General features: G+C 44.4%; 1 protein-coding gene across 3 annotated transcripts; it reads left to right on the top strand.

The window, feature by feature from the left end:
- Positions 1-522: 522 nt before the first annotated feature.
- Positions 523-17,452, top strand: LOC310866847 (uncharacterized protein). 3 transcript variants are annotated; one of them, XM_083776604.1, is made up of 9 exons: positions 523-672; positions 1,980-2,281; positions 5,243-5,361; positions 5,727-5,864; positions 6,980-7,089; positions 10,449-10,608; positions 11,956-12,141; positions 16,431-16,525; positions 16,628-17,452. In XM_083776604.1, the coding sequence occupies exons 1-9, from the start codon at positions 532-534 to the stop codon at positions 17,357-17,359; spliced, it is 1,983 nt and encodes a 660-aa protein (XP_083632730.1). In that variant the 5' UTR covers positions 523-531; the 3' UTR covers positions 17,360-17,452. The 3 variants fall into 3 exon arrangements, with proteins under 3 accessions (XP_083632730.1, XP_083632729.1, XP_083632728.1); XM_083776603.1 differs by having other exon boundaries at positions 5,727-5,855; positions 16,431-17,452; XM_083776602.1 differs by having other exon boundaries at positions 16,431-17,452.
- The last annotated feature ends 9 nt before the right edge of the window (positions 17,453-17,461 follow it).

The following is a 17,461-nucleotide window of genomic DNA, read 5'->3' as shown; positions in this document are numbered from 1 at the left end:
GATTAATTGAGTATGAAGGACCCCAATGAAAACAAGCCATAGGCTTTCTTGGGTTTAACCCATTCTGAACGGGAACCCATTTTGGTGTCAGCATCATGTTATGCTTTAGCTATTGAAAAATAGCAGATCTACAAGCTCATATCGCGCCACCGAGTGGCGCGCTACGAGCTTGTAGATCTACTATATATGAACGACTGACATTTTTTAGAATCTGATCTCAGGTCAGAATGGGTTCATCAGACCAGTATATGTGTCCAGTGGAAACCTCGTATGAATCTGATCTCAGGTCAGAATGGGTTTTAATCAGACCAGTGTGTGTCCAGTGGAAACCTCGTATGAATCTGATCTCAGGTCAGAATGGGTTTAAATCCTCTTGAACTGTACTTTCCTGTGCTTTTAGGGATAGGATAACAAAACAAAAGTGGCATTTTAGCTTTTAATCGTGCCATGTTATTTTCATGTCTTCCTGTCCCTGATCATGCGTGTGCTGTTCTGTGTCTCGCCGCCGCGCCGCACAGGAAGCGGTGAGTCATGTCACGCGTGGCGCGTCACGGCGTGCTGCTGCTGCGGCGTCTCCACCAGCTGCGTGAGGAGGACGTCCTGTGTGACGTCACCGTGGCCGTGAGGGACGCCGAGTTCCGCGCGCACCGCAACGTCTTGGCCGCCTTCAGCGTGAGTCTGCACGTTAGAAAAGCAATATATTTAACCCATTCTGACCTGAGATCAGATTCTAAAAAATGTCCTTCTACATCCTGACAGTTTTCTGATAAAGCTATGTTTCTATGTCAGTTGTTGAGCGACTACGGGAGATTGATGTATAAATAAGTCGCTGAGAGGCGATGGGATGGGCCAGGTTGTCAGACGCGCTCCGCAAACAAAAGGATCTCGCTGGGTCCAAACAATGCGTTAAAGGTGTTTTATTTAAGGCAGGTGCATAACTGAAACGGTGCTCAAACATAAAGTAAAGTAGTCACAGCGATCCAACGTAAATAAAGTAAATAAAATAAAGCAAAATAAGCGGTATAAAGCGGTCAACAAAAGTGCGGCTTCCCACACACCCCCTCTCTCTCACTGTGTGTGAAGCAGGTGAACATGTGAGTTATTGAATGAATCAGGTGAATCAGGTCCGCCCCTATGCCCGTCAATCATCCACGTCAATCACCAGTGACAGCCCACTTATTTCATAGACCAAACATCATTTCATAGACCAAACATAATAACCCAATTCATGGCTCTTACATCAGTCGTTCATCGATTTTTTTCAAAAATAGCAGACCTACAAGCTCGTATATGAGCTTGTAGATCTGCTATTTTTCAATAGCTAAAGTATAACATGATGCTAACACCGAATGGGGTTCCCGCCCCAAAATGGGATAAGCGATATATTCAATAACGTTGTTGAATACCTTTGATAACGATATTACACGATGAGTAATTTATTTTTTGCAGTATATAGTTTTAATTAATTCAATATATCATGAGGGGCTACTGGGATATAACCCATTCTGAACGGGAACCCATTTTGGTGTCGGCATCATGTTATGCTTTAGCTATTGAAAAATAGCAGATCTACAAGCTCATATCGCGCCACCGAGTGGCGCGATACGAGCTTGTAGGTCTGCTATTTTTGAAAAAATCGAAGAACGACTGACATTTTTAGAATCTGATCTCAGGTCAGAATGGGCTAATCAGACCAGTGTGTGTCCAGTGGAAACCTCGTATGAATCTGATCTCAGGTCAGAATGGGATAAACAGAACATGTTCAGTTGAGAGGGGCGGGGGGGACGAGCAGCTGTGCTCAACTTGATTTATACTTCGATCTCCGCTCCACATTGCTTTGCCGATGGGATTGCTCAATCGGCAAATAGACAAAATTATATGGCATTATTTTACCTCTTTAATGCCGTCTCTCACAATATGTATATATCTCGCATGATGATGATGGCTCGATCAAGGAGCATTTTCAATATATCTTGCAGCCTTACTTCAGCGTCTACTTCAGCACCCAGACCAGCGACAACAAGGGTCAGGAGGTCATGAGCCTGGACCCTGACAAGGTCAAGGGTCAGGAGGTCATGAGCCTGGACCCTGACAAGGTCAAGGGTCAGGAGGTCATGAGCCTGGACCCTGACAAGGTCAAGGGTCAGGAGGTCATGAGCCTGGACCCTGACAAGGTCAAGGGTCAAGGGGTCATGAGCCTGGACCCCGACAAGGTCAGCCGCTACGCCCTGGAGAAGCTGCTGGAGTTCATCTACACCGGGGAGATGAACAGCCTCGTCAGGTAACGGCGTCATCAGACGTCATTTGGGTCATCAGACCTTGTATTCACATCACAATCTTAAAGGAGAATTCCATACTAAAAGGCTTTCTTACCTTTCTTTGTAGTTGTTACGTCCCCACCAAAGAGGTCCAGGTGTTATTTTGTGCAAAAGCTCCTTATTGGCTATTTCCCCTACCATAAGCCCTCAATGAATTGCATTGCATTGAATGGGATGTATGGGGTGTTGTGCTAATTCGCTTATTTCCATCGAAAGAAGTAGTACAGTGTGCCGCTTGGGTTATTATTTACATTATGAAGAGAGGATATATACAAAAAAAAAAAAAATCTGAGCAATCGAAATAAGCGAATTAGCACAACACCCCATACATCCCATTCAATTCAATGCAATTCAATGCAATTCATTGAAGGCTTATGGTAGGGGAAATAGCCAATAAGGAGCTTTTGCACAAAATAACACCTGGACCTCTTTGATGGGGACGTAACAACTACAAAGAAAGGTAAGAAAGCCTTTTAGTATGGAATTCTCCTTTAAATTCAGTTAGTTTATATGCATATTGTCACCAACACTGAATTGTTTTTGGAGATTCATCAGATTTTATCGCAATAGATCCGTGTCCAATCTGCATGATGATGCGTGTTATAATTTAGATACTTTTTATTGTATGCAACCTTTCATTTATTAACCACTTCCAACGTGGCATCCCTATCATGGGAATGTTATTATAGGCAAATATTTTCAAAGATCTTCTCTCCCGCCCCCTTGGCTTGGCGACCGGTTGAGAGCTTGTAGATCCACTATTTTAGAAATGGTTGATGTATAATATCCTATTTTTCTCTGAAATGACGCCTCTGTCAGGTTTAGAATGAGCATGCGATAGAGAGTATGTGCATGTCGTGTAGCCTGGTTAATAAACCAGACCGAATCAGCCGTTGGCAAAAATAAATTGCCTGCCTGCGGATTTCGGTCTGGAGAGGCTCAATTGTACGCCCATTTATCTACACCAGAGAAATGGGGCGGCCAATCGGGACACAGTATGCAATATGGGCGGGCTTTGGTACAGTGACTTTCAATGCTTGAGACCTTTGACTGACAGTAGCTCTGACCAATTGCGTCAAAGAGAAAATTTTTCAACCCGCCCCCCCTGGAAATGAAATCCAAGCTGAGCCTCCCCAGACTAAATCCCGCGGTCCGTGCGATATTAGTCTGGTTTATTAACCAGGCTACATGTCGTGTACATGCACTGGTCCTCAGACTTATTCATGTCCCAAACCCCAAAGGAATTGACACATACATTATTAATAATAATAATAATAATAATAATAATAACATACATTATTAGCCTGCAGACCTCCATTTGAAAAGATGTGCCAATAATTTTATTTTTTATTTTTTTCTCAACCATTTTAATTTCAAGGATCACCCAATTTGATATGCACTAGGGCTAGGCCACACACCCCCATTTGATGCCATTCTGATCTCCGAGGCCCCAATCTAAGCTGTGTGGCATCACAGGTGTTAATGTAACCCCCTCAAGGACCCCTGGGGGTCTCCACTCCACCCAGACCCCACTTTGAGAACGACTGGTGTACTGTACAGGATTAGATTATGTGAATTGTGAACCACACTGAGTTAATTATAATCCAGTTTATTGGTGAGTGTTTTGATTGAGTAGGAAGACATTAAAATGCATTTTGTTGTCAATCTTCCGACATGGGGTTGTTGTAGCCTGATCATCATTAGTGGGCGGGGTCTATGGCCTGGATCCAGGCTAGGGTTGTTCTTTGCGTTTGTATAATCTGTATACAATAGTTTAATTTAGTAGTTGATGCTCGCTCAAGTGTCCTTGAGCAAGTCTCTGAACCCCTAATTGCTCCCAATGTGCAGGTTGGTGCCTTGCATGGTTTCCTGACTTTCGGCCACCATCTGTGTATGAGTGTGTGTGTGTGTGTGTGTGTGTGTGTGTGTGTGTGTGTGTGAGAGAGTGAATGTAATGCACAATCTATGTAAAGCGCTTTGGATAAAAGCGCTATATAAATGCACCATTTACCAGTCCATTTACCAGTCCATTTCCCAGTCCATTTCCCAGTCCATTTCCCAGTCCATTTCCCAGTCCATTTCCCAGTCCATTTCCCAGTCCATTTCCCAGTCCATTTCCCAGTCCATTTCCCAGTCCATTTACCAGTCCATTTCCCAGTCCATTTCCCAGTCCATTTCCCAGTCCATTTCCCAGTCCATTTCCCAGTCCATTTCCCAGTCCATTTCCCAGTCCATTTCCCAGTCCATTTCCCAGTCCATTTCCCAGTCCATTTACCAGTCCATTTCCCAGTCCATTTCCCAGTCCATTTACCAGTCCATTTCCCAGTCCATTTCCCAGTCCATTTACCAGTCCATTTCCCAGTCCATTTCCCAGTCCATTTCCCAGTCCATTTCCCAGTCCATTTCCCAGTCCATTTCCCAGTCCATTTACCAGTCCATTTCCCAGTCCATTTACCAGTCCATTTCCCAGTCCATTTCCCAGTCCATTTCCCAGTCCATTTCCCAGTCCATTTCCCAGTCCATTTCCCAGTCCATTTACCAGTCCATTTACCAGTCCATTTCCCAGTCCATTTACCAGTCCATTTCCCAGTCCATTTCCCAGTCCATTTCCCAGTCCATTTCCCAGTCCATTTCCCAGTCCATTTCCCAGTCCATTTCCCAGTCCATTTCCCAGTCCATTTCCCAGTCCATTTCCCAGTCCATTTACCAGTCCATTTCCCAGTCCATTTACCAGTCCATTTACCAGTCCATTTACCAGTCCATTTACCAGTCCATTTACCAGTCCATTTCCCAGTCCATTTACCAGTCCATTTACCAGTCCATTTACCAGTCCATTTCCCAGTCCATTTACCAGTCCATTTACCAGTCCATTTCCCAGTCCATTTACCAGTCCATTTACCAGTCCATTTCCCGTGTTGTTTCAGTGACAGCGTGGCTACGGTGCGTAGTGCCGCCGTGTTTCTCGGGATGGTAGAGGCTACGCAATATCTGGAAGAAAGCCCCGAACACACGAAGCCGAGCAACGAGTCCAAGTCTGAGCTAGGTACAGTACGGATACAATTATTACTAATCGCCATTATTTAAAGGTATATTCAGTGATTTCACTTAATTCAAATATCACTTATTTTTTTGTTTTGTTGTGATAATCCCCCCTACTATAGAGTGTGCTGGCCATATAAGGAGTTCCTCCCTGTCCCCAGTTAACCCCTGGGGGTCAAAAAACCTTAGGTTTCGTTTTTGACTCTCTATCCTGATTGGACGAAAGGCTGGGTCAAAAACGAAACCTAAGGTTTTTTGAGTGAAATCACTGAATATACCTTTAAGATGAACACGATTATTTTGCATACATGTCGTAATCTTTTACACGTTGAAAAATCGTTTTTCAATATATTTTCAAACATTTTCCAGAAATGGCTGATCTACAAGCTTACAACACGTCACTTCATCATCGTGACACTGCCCTAGATGAAGAAGAGGAGGAGGAAGAGGAGGTCGCAGACGTGGAGGAAGACAAAGAGTGGGAGGCAGCAGAGCAAGGTGAGAATAGTTTGGGATTTTTCATTCTAGTTTAGTTTTAGTTCGTTTTGACACATTTTCTTCTAATTCAGTTGCTTTTAACCCATTCTGAACGGGAACCCATTTTGGTGGCATCATGTCGTGCTTTAGCTATTTAAAAATCGAAGAGCGACTGACATTTTTAGAATCTGATCTCAGGTCAGAATGGGTTCGTCAGACCAGTGTGTGTCCAGTGGAAACCTCGTATGAATCTGATCTCAGGTCAGAATGGGTTAACCAGTTACATGCCGCCATCTGGTGTCTAAACTCGGCAGTGGTGCCAGATTTCAGCTCTAAACTACAAAACTTGGACAGCTGTGAACTCTTTTGTTGAACCGGAAGAAGTGGTGTGATGAGTCATAGCTTCTAACCAGACAGTGGCCTTAGAGTGGTTAGAGTGTCCGCCCTGAAACTGGGAGGTCGGGGTTCAATCCCCAGCCGGGTCATACCAAAGACTGTAAAATGGCCCCCTAAATGCCTCCCTGTTTGGCACTCAGCATCAATGGGTTGGATCGGGGGGTCAAATCAACTAATCAAATGATTCTAGAGTTAGTGGCACGGCCGCGGCTGACCGTTCCAAGAGATGGGTCAAATGTGTAGTACAAATTTCATGTGACAAATTGTACGACTTTGACTTTACTCGGTGAAGTCTTCTCTCAGTGTAAACAATGGTTTTCTACTGGCGAGGTTGGATTCAAGTATTATTAAGCTCTAAACAGCATGCATTAGCACAATCTGAGTCCTATAAATGCTTCGGTTATCTTTTTTATTTTTAGTTCAGTTCAACGAAAATGTTTTCTTTCTTTTTTTTTTTCCTTGGTTATTTTGTAAATTTTGGTTAAAGGTATATTCAGTGATTTCACTCAAAAAACCTTAGGTTTCGTTTTTGGCTGTGGGACCCAGCCTTTCGTCCAATCAGGATAGAGAGTCAAAAACGAAACCTAAGGTTTTTTGACCCCCAGGGGTTAACTGGGGACAGGGAGGAACTCCTTATATGGCCAGCACACTCTATAGTAGGGAGGATTATCACAACAAAACAAAAAAATAAGTGATATTTGAATTAAGTGAAATCACTGAATATACCTTTAACTATAATAACCTTGCAGTGGATGGAGAAGAGGGGTGGAGCGCCATGGACCTGAGCGTGACCTCCGACCTGACGCAGAGGGGCGAGCACGACCCCGAGGACCTGGACGAGACGGGCAAAGGGAAGAAGGTATTGAAATATTGTGATTATGATTCATTATTCTGCAATTGGTTTTTTTTGGTTTTTAAACTCCTCTCAAAAACGTTGTGGCTGTGTATGGATCTTCTACATGCTTACACTGAGTGTAAATAAGATTAACCCATTCTGACCGGGCATCCATTTTGGTGTCGGCATCATGTTATGCTTTAGCTATTGCAAAATAGCAGATCTACAAGCTCATAGCGCGCCACCGAGTGGCGCGATACGAGCTTGTAGGTCTGCTATTTTTGAAAAATCGAAGAACGACTGACATTTTTAGAATCTGATCTCAGGTCAGAATGGGGTTAATCAGACCAGTGTGTTGTCCAGTGGAAACCTCGTGTGAATCTGATCTCAGGTCAGAATGGGTTAATAAAGTATAAAAATGGCCAATATGTGTTTTCTTTTTTTCCTCCACTAAGCAACTCAGAACGAGAGTGAATGCCAACCGAACAATATGGCATTATGGGATTTGGGCAATTATTATTATTATTATTTTTGGGGGGGGGGGGGGGGGGGGATACCCACGGCACGCTCGTACCACGAATGCCTGTTCCTTACAAGCTGTACCTCGTAAAGGTGGCTAATCAATGATAAAAAGGACATAAATTACCATATGCTAACTGCTATTATTAAAGGGGAGAAAAGTTAAGTTGGCAAACTTTTTGTGAGGAGTTTAACTTATTTTAACCCATTCTGAACGGGCACCCATTTTGGTGTCAACATCATGTTATGCTTTACCTATTGAAAAATAGCAGATCTGCAAGCTCATAGCGCGCCACTCGGTGGCGCGCTATGAGCTTGTAGATCACCGAGTGGCGCGATACGAGCTTGTAGGTCTGCTATTTTTGAAAAATCGAAGAACGACTGACATTTTTTAGAATCTGATCTCAGGTCAGAATGGGTCAATCAGACCAGTGTGTATCCAGTGGAAACCTCGTATGAATCTGATCTCAGGTCAGAATGGGTTAAGTAAGAAGGGCAGGCACTATAAGCTAAAGCTTCAGCTGTCTTTATTGAAGGAAAAGGCTGAACACTCATTTATTAAACTAATAGGTTTCGTCGTGGAAAGGTCTTTTAAGAAAGGACACTTTGAAACATTGGTATTCATTTCATATATTCTCCTGTATCATGGCTATGAGTGTGTGTGTCCTTTTCTTGTCTTTTAGACTTATTTACCGAGGTTAGCAGCACCTCATCCATACTGCTGTGTGCCCTCCTCCTGTTTGCTTGCCTGCCTATTTGTACATGGCTCATGACCAAAATAAACTGTAATTATAATTATTACTAACTAAGGTGCTGCCGTGCGAGGTGTGATAAATGATCTATAACTAACTAAGGTGCTGCCGTGTGAGGTGTGATACATGATCTATAACTAACTAAAGGTGCTGCCGTGCGAGGTGTGATAAATGATCTATAACTAACTAAAGGTGCTGCCGTGTGAGGTGTGATAAATGATCTATAACTAACTAAGGTGCTGCCGTGCGAGGTGTGATAAATGATCTATAACTAACTAAGGTGCTGCCGTGTGAGGTGTGATAAATGATCTATAACTAACTAAGGTGCTGCCGTGTGAGGTGTGATAAATTATCTATAACTAACTAAGGTGCTGCCGTGTGAGGTGTGATAAATGATCTATAACTAACTGAAGGTGCTGCCGTGTGAGGTGTGATAAATGATCTATTACTAACTAAGGTGCTGCCGTGTGAGGTGTGATAAATGATCTATAACTAACTAAAGGTGCTGCCGTGTGAGGTGTGATACATGATCTATAACTAACTAAAGGTGCTGCCGTGCGAGGTGTGATAAATGATCTATAACTAACTAAAGGTGCTGCCGTGCGAGGTGTGATAAATGATCTATAACTAACTAAAGGTGCTGCTGTGCGAGGTGTGATAAATGATCTATAACTAACTAAGGTGCTGCCGTGTGAGGTGTGATAAATTATCTATAACTAACTAAAGGTGCTGCCGTGCGAGGTGTGATACATGATCTATAACTAACTAAGGTGCTGCCGTGTGAGGTGTGATAAATGATCTATAACTAACTAAAGGTGCTGCCGTGCGAGGTGTGATAAATGATCTATAACTAACTAAGGTGCTGCCGTGTGAGGTGTGATAAATGATCTATAACTAACTAAGGTGCTGCCGTGTGAGGTGTGATAAATGATCTATAACTAACTAAGGTGCTGCCGTGTGAGGTGTGATAAATGATCTATAACTAACTGAAGGTGCTGCCGTGCGAGGTGTGATACATGATCTATAACTAACTAAAGGTGCTGCCGTGTGAGGTGTGATAAATGATCTATAACTAACTGAAGGTGCTGCCGTGCGAGGTGTGATAAATGATCTATAACTAACTAAAGGTGCTGCCGTGTGAGGTGTGATAAATGATCTATAACTAACTAAGGTGCTGCCGTGTGAGGTGTGATAAATGATCTATAACTAACTAAGGTGCTGCCGTGTGAGGTGTGATAAATGATCTATAACTAACTGAAGGTGCTGCCGTGCGAGGTGTGATAGATGATCTATAACTAACTGAAGGTGCTGCCGTGCGAGGTGTGATAAATGATCTATAACTAACTAAAGGTGCTGCCGTGCGAGGTGTGATACATGATCTATGACTAACTAAGGTGCTGCCGTGCGAGGTGTGATACATGATCTATAACTAACTAAAGGTGCTGCCGTGCGAGGTGTGATACATGATCTATGACTAACTAAGGTGCTGCCGTGCGAGGTGTGATACATGATCTATAACTAACTAAGGTGCTGCCGTGCGAGGTGTGATAAATGATCTATAACTAACTAAAGGTGCTGCCGTGTGAGGTGTGATAAATGATCTATAACTAACTAAAGGTGCTGCCGTGCGAGGTGTGATACATGATCTATAACTAACTAAAGGTGCTGCCGTGTGAGGTGTGATACATGATCTATAACTAACTAAAGGTGCTGCCGTGTGAGGTGTGATAAATGATCTATAACTAACTAAAGGTGCTGCCGTGCGAGGTGTGATACATGATCTATAACTAACTAAAGGTGCTGCCGTGTGAGGTGTGATACATGATCTATAACTAACTAAAGGTGCTGCCGTGCGAGGTGTGATAAATGATCTATAACTAACTAAAGGTGCTGCCGTGTGAGGTGTGATACATGATCTATAACTAACTAAAGGTGCTGCCGTGCGAGGTGTGATAAATGATCTATAACTAACTAAAGGTGCTGCCGTGCGAGGTGTGATAAATGATCTATAACTAACTAAAGGTGCTGCCGTGCGAGGTGTGATAAATGATCTATAACTAACTAAAGGTGCTGCCGTGCGAGGTGTGATAAATGATCTATAACTAACTAAAGGTGCTGCCGTGCGAGGTGTGCGGCCTGTCGTTCACTGAGACCTGCAGCCTGCGCAGACACATGAAGACCCACAGTGAGATAAAGCCCTTCCAGTGTGTCTTCTGCTCCAAGAGCTTCCGTCAGAGCAATCAGCTCAAGGCCCACCTGCGCATACACACAGGTAAGACCCACATGCACATACACACAGATAAGACCCACATGCACATACACACAGGTAAGACCCACATGCACATACACACAGGTAAGACCCACATGCACATACACACAGGTAAGACCCACATGCGCATACACACAGGTAAGACCCACATGCACATACACACAGGTAAGACCCACATGCACATACACACAGGTAAGACCCACCTGCACATACACACAGGTAAGACCCACATGCACATACACACAGGTAAGACCCACCTGCGCATACACACAGGTAAGACCCACATGCACATACACACAGATAAGACCCACATGCACATACACACAGATAAGACCCACCTGCGCATACACACAGGTAAGACCCACCTGCGCATACACACAGGTAAGACCCACCTGCGCATACACACAGGTAAGACCCACATGCACATACACACAGGTAAGACCCACCTGCGCATACACACAGGTAAGACCCACCTGCGCATACACACAGGTAAGACGTCTTCAGACTATCTTAGCCTGTAGCACTTGCCGTAGCACTTGCACTAGCCTCGATGACCTTACAGATGTATGAAAAGGCTCAATTTATGTAATTTAGATAGCATTTTATGAAGACATACTGTAGCACTCTATAGTGCAGGGTTCCCCAATTAATTTTCCTCAGGGGCCATATTTTGAGGGCCGAGTCTGCACGCGCAAGGTCGAAGTCTTGCCCTGAAAATTAAATTTCAGGGCAAGACCCCATTTGGAAAGGATGCCCAGTTTGACGTTGCAAAGGCTACTGACCCCCATTTAATGCCATTTATATCTGGGACCCCAGAATTTTGGAAATTCTTCCAGGGGCCACAAGGGGTGCTCTGCGGGCCGCCTATTGGGGAACCCTGCTATAGTGTATACTCATAGTTTAATTGTACAGATGTTCTGTTGTTAGACGGATGTTGGTCTGCAGTGCAACCGCAGAAAAACTAAAAGAAAGTAAAAACTATGAAATCCAAACAATCTATTGTGTGAGGTCTGAATTCTTTCTAACCCCCCCCCCCCCCCCTGTTAAGGCTCATACATAGTCTGGATTTACGGTGGTTAGGTGACCACCGAACTACAACATGACGTCACTGAGGTGACCACCGAACTACAACATGACGTCACTGAGGTGACCACCGAACTACAACATGACGTCACTGAGCCGTGGTGAAGAGCAAACCACCGCCACCGCTCCAGCCCTTAATCTCTCTGTTTTTACTCACCACCGCTCAACGTTATTTCAGCTCCGGTGGTCACCTCACCACCGGAGCGGTGGTCACCTCACCACCGAAAATCCAGACTATGAATAGGCCTTTACTCTTCCCTGATGCAGGAGAGAAACCCTACGTGTGTGACGTGTGCGGCCAGGCGTTCGCCCAGTCCAGCACGCTCACCTACCACAAGAGACGACACACCGGAGAGAAGCCCTACCAGTGTGACGCCTGTGGCATGTCCTTCTCCGTGTCCTCCACGCTCTTCGCACACGCACGCAGAGTCCACGGATTAAAGTCCTCAGTCGGTGAGAGTCCATGGGTTACATTTCTCAGTCGCCACCGCTGATTTCACTCCTTTGGATTCCATAGAAGTCTGCATGTCTTCTATGGATGAGAAAATGGGTTGGTTGGTTCAGCATCGAGAAATAAATCGCGACAGGATGATTATTAGGCACTGACATCATCCTAATCATCCTGAACAGATTTATTTCTCGATAATGAACCAAACTGTTTGTTATCCCACTGATTACACGATTACACAGCTACTTTTAATGCTGTGATTAAACAATCGTTTTTCCAGATCTCCCATGCCATGTTTTCACTAACCTTTGAAGAGCCACTGCGCCGACCGCCAAGTTTCTTGTCATGAAAATCCACTTTGTAATGGCTTGTCGTAGTGTTAACTGTTTAAGTGCCAGGAACGTAATCCCGTAACCCCGACGTCTTTGCAATGAGTGCCAAAGACGACAAGACAAGGGGGGGGAGGGGCAAAACGGAGCCATCGAGCAAGACGGTCTTGTCAAAACCTCGGCTCCTTGTTTATGGTTTGCGTTAAGGACATACTGCCGTGTCATACTGTACGATGGTTTCTACAAGCTCACAGCGCTTTGTGAGCTTGTAGATCTGAAGTGGTTAAACTGATTTATATATATTTGTTATATTAACTCATTTTGCTCCCTCAGTTTGGTTTAGCTGCACCCCCCAACCTAACCCAAAACAACAACAAACGTGGACGGAGAAATGTCATTTTGTACTTCTGTTTTCTGGAAGCCAGACCCCACCCGTTCGCATGTGTCTCTCTACTGTGTATCAGGGCTGCGAATCTTTAGGTGTCCCACGATTCGATTCCGATTCCGATTCTTGGGGTGACGATTCGATTCAAAAACGATCTTTTCGATTTTTCCGATTCTAGATTCAAAAAATATATTTTTTCGATTCTAAAGCAGTTTTATTTTTATTTTTATTAGAAACAATTAAATAGAATTTTAGCATGATCTACTCCAGTCTTCTGGCATGAAAGCAGAGTACATTTAGTAAAAAGCTTGTATATAATTGTAAAGGTTTTATCAACTGAATGATTTAAACACACAAAGGTTAAATCCAAGAGTAAGAACATGTCTCATTTATTTAGCTTGCACAAATTTGAACCAGTACAAAAGTTACAAAATCTCTTCTCACTCAATACCAGAACAATACATTAGTATTAAAACAGGTGTAAAATAAATACAATTGGCAGGCTTAGCTTAGCTGGTAGTAAATGCACTATGCAGAAAGCCAGATTTTTGGAAAATGAGAATCGATTCTGAATCGGACGGCATTAGAATCGCGATTCTAACTCGAATCGATTGTTTTTGACAGGCCTAGTCTCTCTACTGTGTATGTCTGTCTGCTTGGGGTACGAACAGCTGCAATAACGCTGAGTGACCTAAAGTGGCACTGTTGAGCAGCCTAAAGGGTCTTTCACACTGAACATGCTTTTATTAACAAAAGTATAACTAACCATAAAACTGTACCATACGGTACAGTTACTATCACAATACAAGTATAGTTTCAACGCCCCACTTCACACATGTGGTGTGATTTTACACTACAGCCAGGCAGCACTGTTACAGAGCTGGATGGAGTTACATACAGCCAGGCAGCGCTGTTACAGAGCTGGATGGAGTTACATACAGCCAGGCAGCACTGTTACAGAGTTGGATGGAGTTACATACAGCCAGGCAGCACTGTTACAGAGTTGGATGGAGTTACATACAGCCAGGCAGCGCTGTTACAGAGTTGGATGGAGTTACATACAGCCAGGCAGCGCTGTTACAGAGTTGGATGGAGTTACATACAGCCAGGCAGCGCTGTTACAGAGCTGGATGGAGTTACATACAGCCAGGCAGCACTGTTACAGAGCTGGATGGAGTTACATACAGCCAGGCAGCACTGTTACAGAGCTGGATGGAGTTACATACAGCCAGGCAGCACTGTTACAGAGCTGGATGGAGTTACATACAGCCAGGCAGCACTGTTACAGAGCTGGATGGAGTTACATACAGCACTGTTACAGAGCTGGATGGAGTTACATACAGCACTGTTACAGAGCTGGATGGAGTTACATACAGCACTGTTACAGAGCTGGATGGAGTTACATACAGCCAGGCAGCACTGTTACAGAGCTGGATGGAGTTACATACAGCACTGTTACAGAGCTGGATGGAGTTACATACAGCACTGTTACAGAGCTGGATGGAGTTACATACAGCCAGGCAGCACTGTTACAGAGCTGGATGGAGTTACATACAGCACTGTTACAGAGCTGGATGGAGTTACATACAGCCAGGCAGCACTGTTACAGAGCTGGGTGGAGTTACATACAGCCAGGCAGCACTGTTACAGAGCTGGATGGAGTTACATACAGCCAGGCAGCACTGTTACAGAGCTGGATGGAGTTACATACAGCCAGGCAGCACTGTTACAGAGTTGGATGGAGTTACATACAGCCAGGCAGCACTGTTACAGAGTTGGATGGAGTTACATACAGCCAGGCAGCACTGTTACAGAGTTGGATGGAGTTACATACAGCCAGGCAGCGCTGTTACAGAGTTGGATGGAGTTACATACAGCCAGGCAGCGCTGTTACAGAGCTGGATGGAGTTACATACAGCCAGGCAGCACTGTTACAGAGTTGGATGGAGTTACATACAGCCAGGCAGCGCTGTTACAGAGCTGGATGGAGTTACATACAGCCAGGCAGCACTGTTACAGAGCTGGATGGAGTTACATACATACAGCCAGGCAGCACTGTTACAGAGCTGGATGGAGTTACATACAGCCAGGCAGCACTGTTACAGAGCTGGATGGAGTTACATACAGCCAGGCAGCACTGTTACAGAGCTGGATGGAGTTACATACAGCACTGTTACAGAGCTGGATGGAGTTACATACAGCACTGTTACAGAGCTGGATGGAGTTACATACAGCACTGTTACAGAGCTGGATGGAGTTACATACAGCCAGGCAGCACTGTTACAGAGCTGGATGGAGTTACATACAGCACTGTTACAGAGCTGGATGGAGTTACATACAGCACTGTTACAGAGCTGGATGGAGTTACATACAGCCAGGCAGCACTGTTACAGAGCTGGATGGAGTTACATACAGCCAGGCAGCACTGTTACAGAGCTGGATGGAGTTACATACAGCCAGGCAGCACTGTTACAGAGCTGGATGGAGTTACATACAGCACTGTTACAGAGCTGGATGGAGTTACATACAGCCAGGCAGCACTGTTACAGAGCTGGGTGGAGTTACATACAGCCAGGCAGCACTGTTACAGAGCTGGATGGAGTTACATACAGCCAGGCAGCACTGTTACAGAGCTGGATGGAGTTACATACAGCCAGGCAGCACTGTTACAGAGTTGGATGGAGTTACATACAGCCAGGCAGCACTGTTACAGAGCTGGATATGGAGTTACATACAGCCAGGCAGCACTGTTACAGAGCTGGGTGGAGTTACATACAGCCAGGCAGCACTGTTACAGAGCTGGGTGGAGTTACATACAGCCAGGCAGCACTGTTACAGAGGTTTTACCTTTTCTAGTGTTGGATGGAGTTACAGAGGTTTGACCTTTTCTAGTGATATGTTGTTTTTTTTGTGAATTGTTACTAGACGACAGAGATTTCGGAGGTGATTGTACCTCCTATAAATTGGCAGAATAGGTTAACCCATTCTGACCTGAGATCAGATTCTAAAAAATGTCTATTACATCCTGACAGTGTCATTATTAACCCATTCTGACCTGAGATCAGATTCTAAAAAATGTCTTTGACTTTTCAAAAATAGCAGACCTACAAGCTCATAGCGCGCCACTCGGTGGCGCGCTATGAGCTTGTAGATCTGCTATTTTTCAATAGCTAAAGCATGACATGATGCTAACACCAAAATGGGTTCCCGTTCAGAATGGGTTAGGCTAGTACACTGTTTCCAAAGCAGTGTGTCGGGAACAGATCTTTGTGGGTTCATTTATATATTTTTCATTATTTGTCATAGATTGTAAAGAAATTCAACCATTTTATCAAATTCAATTAAATTAAAACAAATTCCACAAATGTAACGTTTCAGCTGAAGTGAAATGCAGATCCACAAGCTCATAAAGTCGTTGCGATGTCATATGGTAATCTGGACCCAGCCGGACTGAATGGACATCGGTTGTCTGGCTGTAGTACTGTGTGCATTTGGCTTAAATGTCATCCAATGAGAAATGCACTGCGATTTGTTTTGCTGATGGTACCCTCTTCTTTCCTCCTCCTGTCTCCATGTGAAGAGGTTTCCCCTGAACAAGAGAGGTGGAGTGCCAGCCTGCTCCAGGAGGAACCACACACTCCACAACATGAGGAGAGGAGCTCCAGTCTGGTCCAGGTGGAACCACAACCTCCACAACATGAGGAGAGGAGCTCCAGTCTGGTCCAGGAGGAACCACACACTCCACAACATGAGGAGAGGAGCTCCAGCCTGGTCCAGGAGGAACCACAAACTCCACAGATTAAAGAGGAACAGGAAGAAGTGGTGGTTGTTGTCCAGGAGGAGTTGGATCTTCCACAGATTAAACAGGAACCGGAGGAGCTACCTCTAAGACCAGAGGAGACTGGTCCATCAACATTATTACTACAAGTGAAAAGTGAAGACAATCACGGAGAGACAGAGCCTCGAGCCAGCACCTCAACAGAACACATGCAAACACAAGCGTATATACAGTACTGGCAACCATCGCAACCAACCGCTCATGACCATCTCCTCTCTGCACACTCTTCTGAATCTGAAAATCCATATACTTGTACAATTTGTGGCAAAAGCTTTAGTGAAAACAGTAACCTAAGAAGACACATGAGGACTCATACAGGGGAGAAGCCCTACGCGTGTGCATTTTGTGGAAAAGGCTGTAGTCAAATGTCTGAACTACAAACACACATGAGAATTCATACAGGGGAAAAGCCCTTTATCTGTCCAGTTTGTGGTAAAGGCTGCAGTGAAAGGGGTTCTCTAAAAAAGCACATGAGGGCTCATACAGGGGAAAGGCCCTTTATTTGTAATGTTTGTGGCAAAGGGTTTGGTCAAACGGGTAATCTGAAAACGCACATGAGGATTCATACGGGGGAAAAGCCCTTTATTTGTAACGTTTGTGGCAAAGAATTTGTTCAAAAGGGGAGTCTAAAATCACACATGAGGACTCATAAAGAGGTGGAAAACCTTTAGTTTGTGGCAAATTGCTTTGCTCAAACTTATAGGAAACAATTATTACAGATAAGAAGATGGATTGTTTGATTAAGCATAACGTGCCACCGAAATAAGCTCATA

Source organism: Protomyctophum parallelum, assembly GCF_964188405.1.
Source record: "Protomyctophum parallelum genome assembly, chromosome: 11".
Taxonomy (NCBI): Eukaryota; Metazoa; Chordata; class Actinopteri; order Myctophiformes; family Myctophidae; genus Protomyctophum; species Protomyctophum parallelum.
This window is presented reverse-complemented; position numbering and strand designations above follow the sequence as displayed.

Bases quoted from the DNA above. Each gene is read 5' to 3' on its own strand.
- LOC310866847 (XM_083776602.1), top strand. From the start codon at position 532: ATGTCACGCGTGGCGCGTCACGGCGTGCTGCTGCTGCGGCGTCTCCAC. The intron at 5,362-5,726 runs GTACAGTACGGA...AACATTTTCCAG, and splicing joins CGAGTCCAAGTCTGAGCTAG to AAATGGCTGATCTACAAGCT. The intron at 10,609-11,955 runs GTAAGACCCACA...TCCCTGATGCAG, and splicing joins CCACCTGCGCATACACACAG to GAGAGAAACCCTACGTGTGT.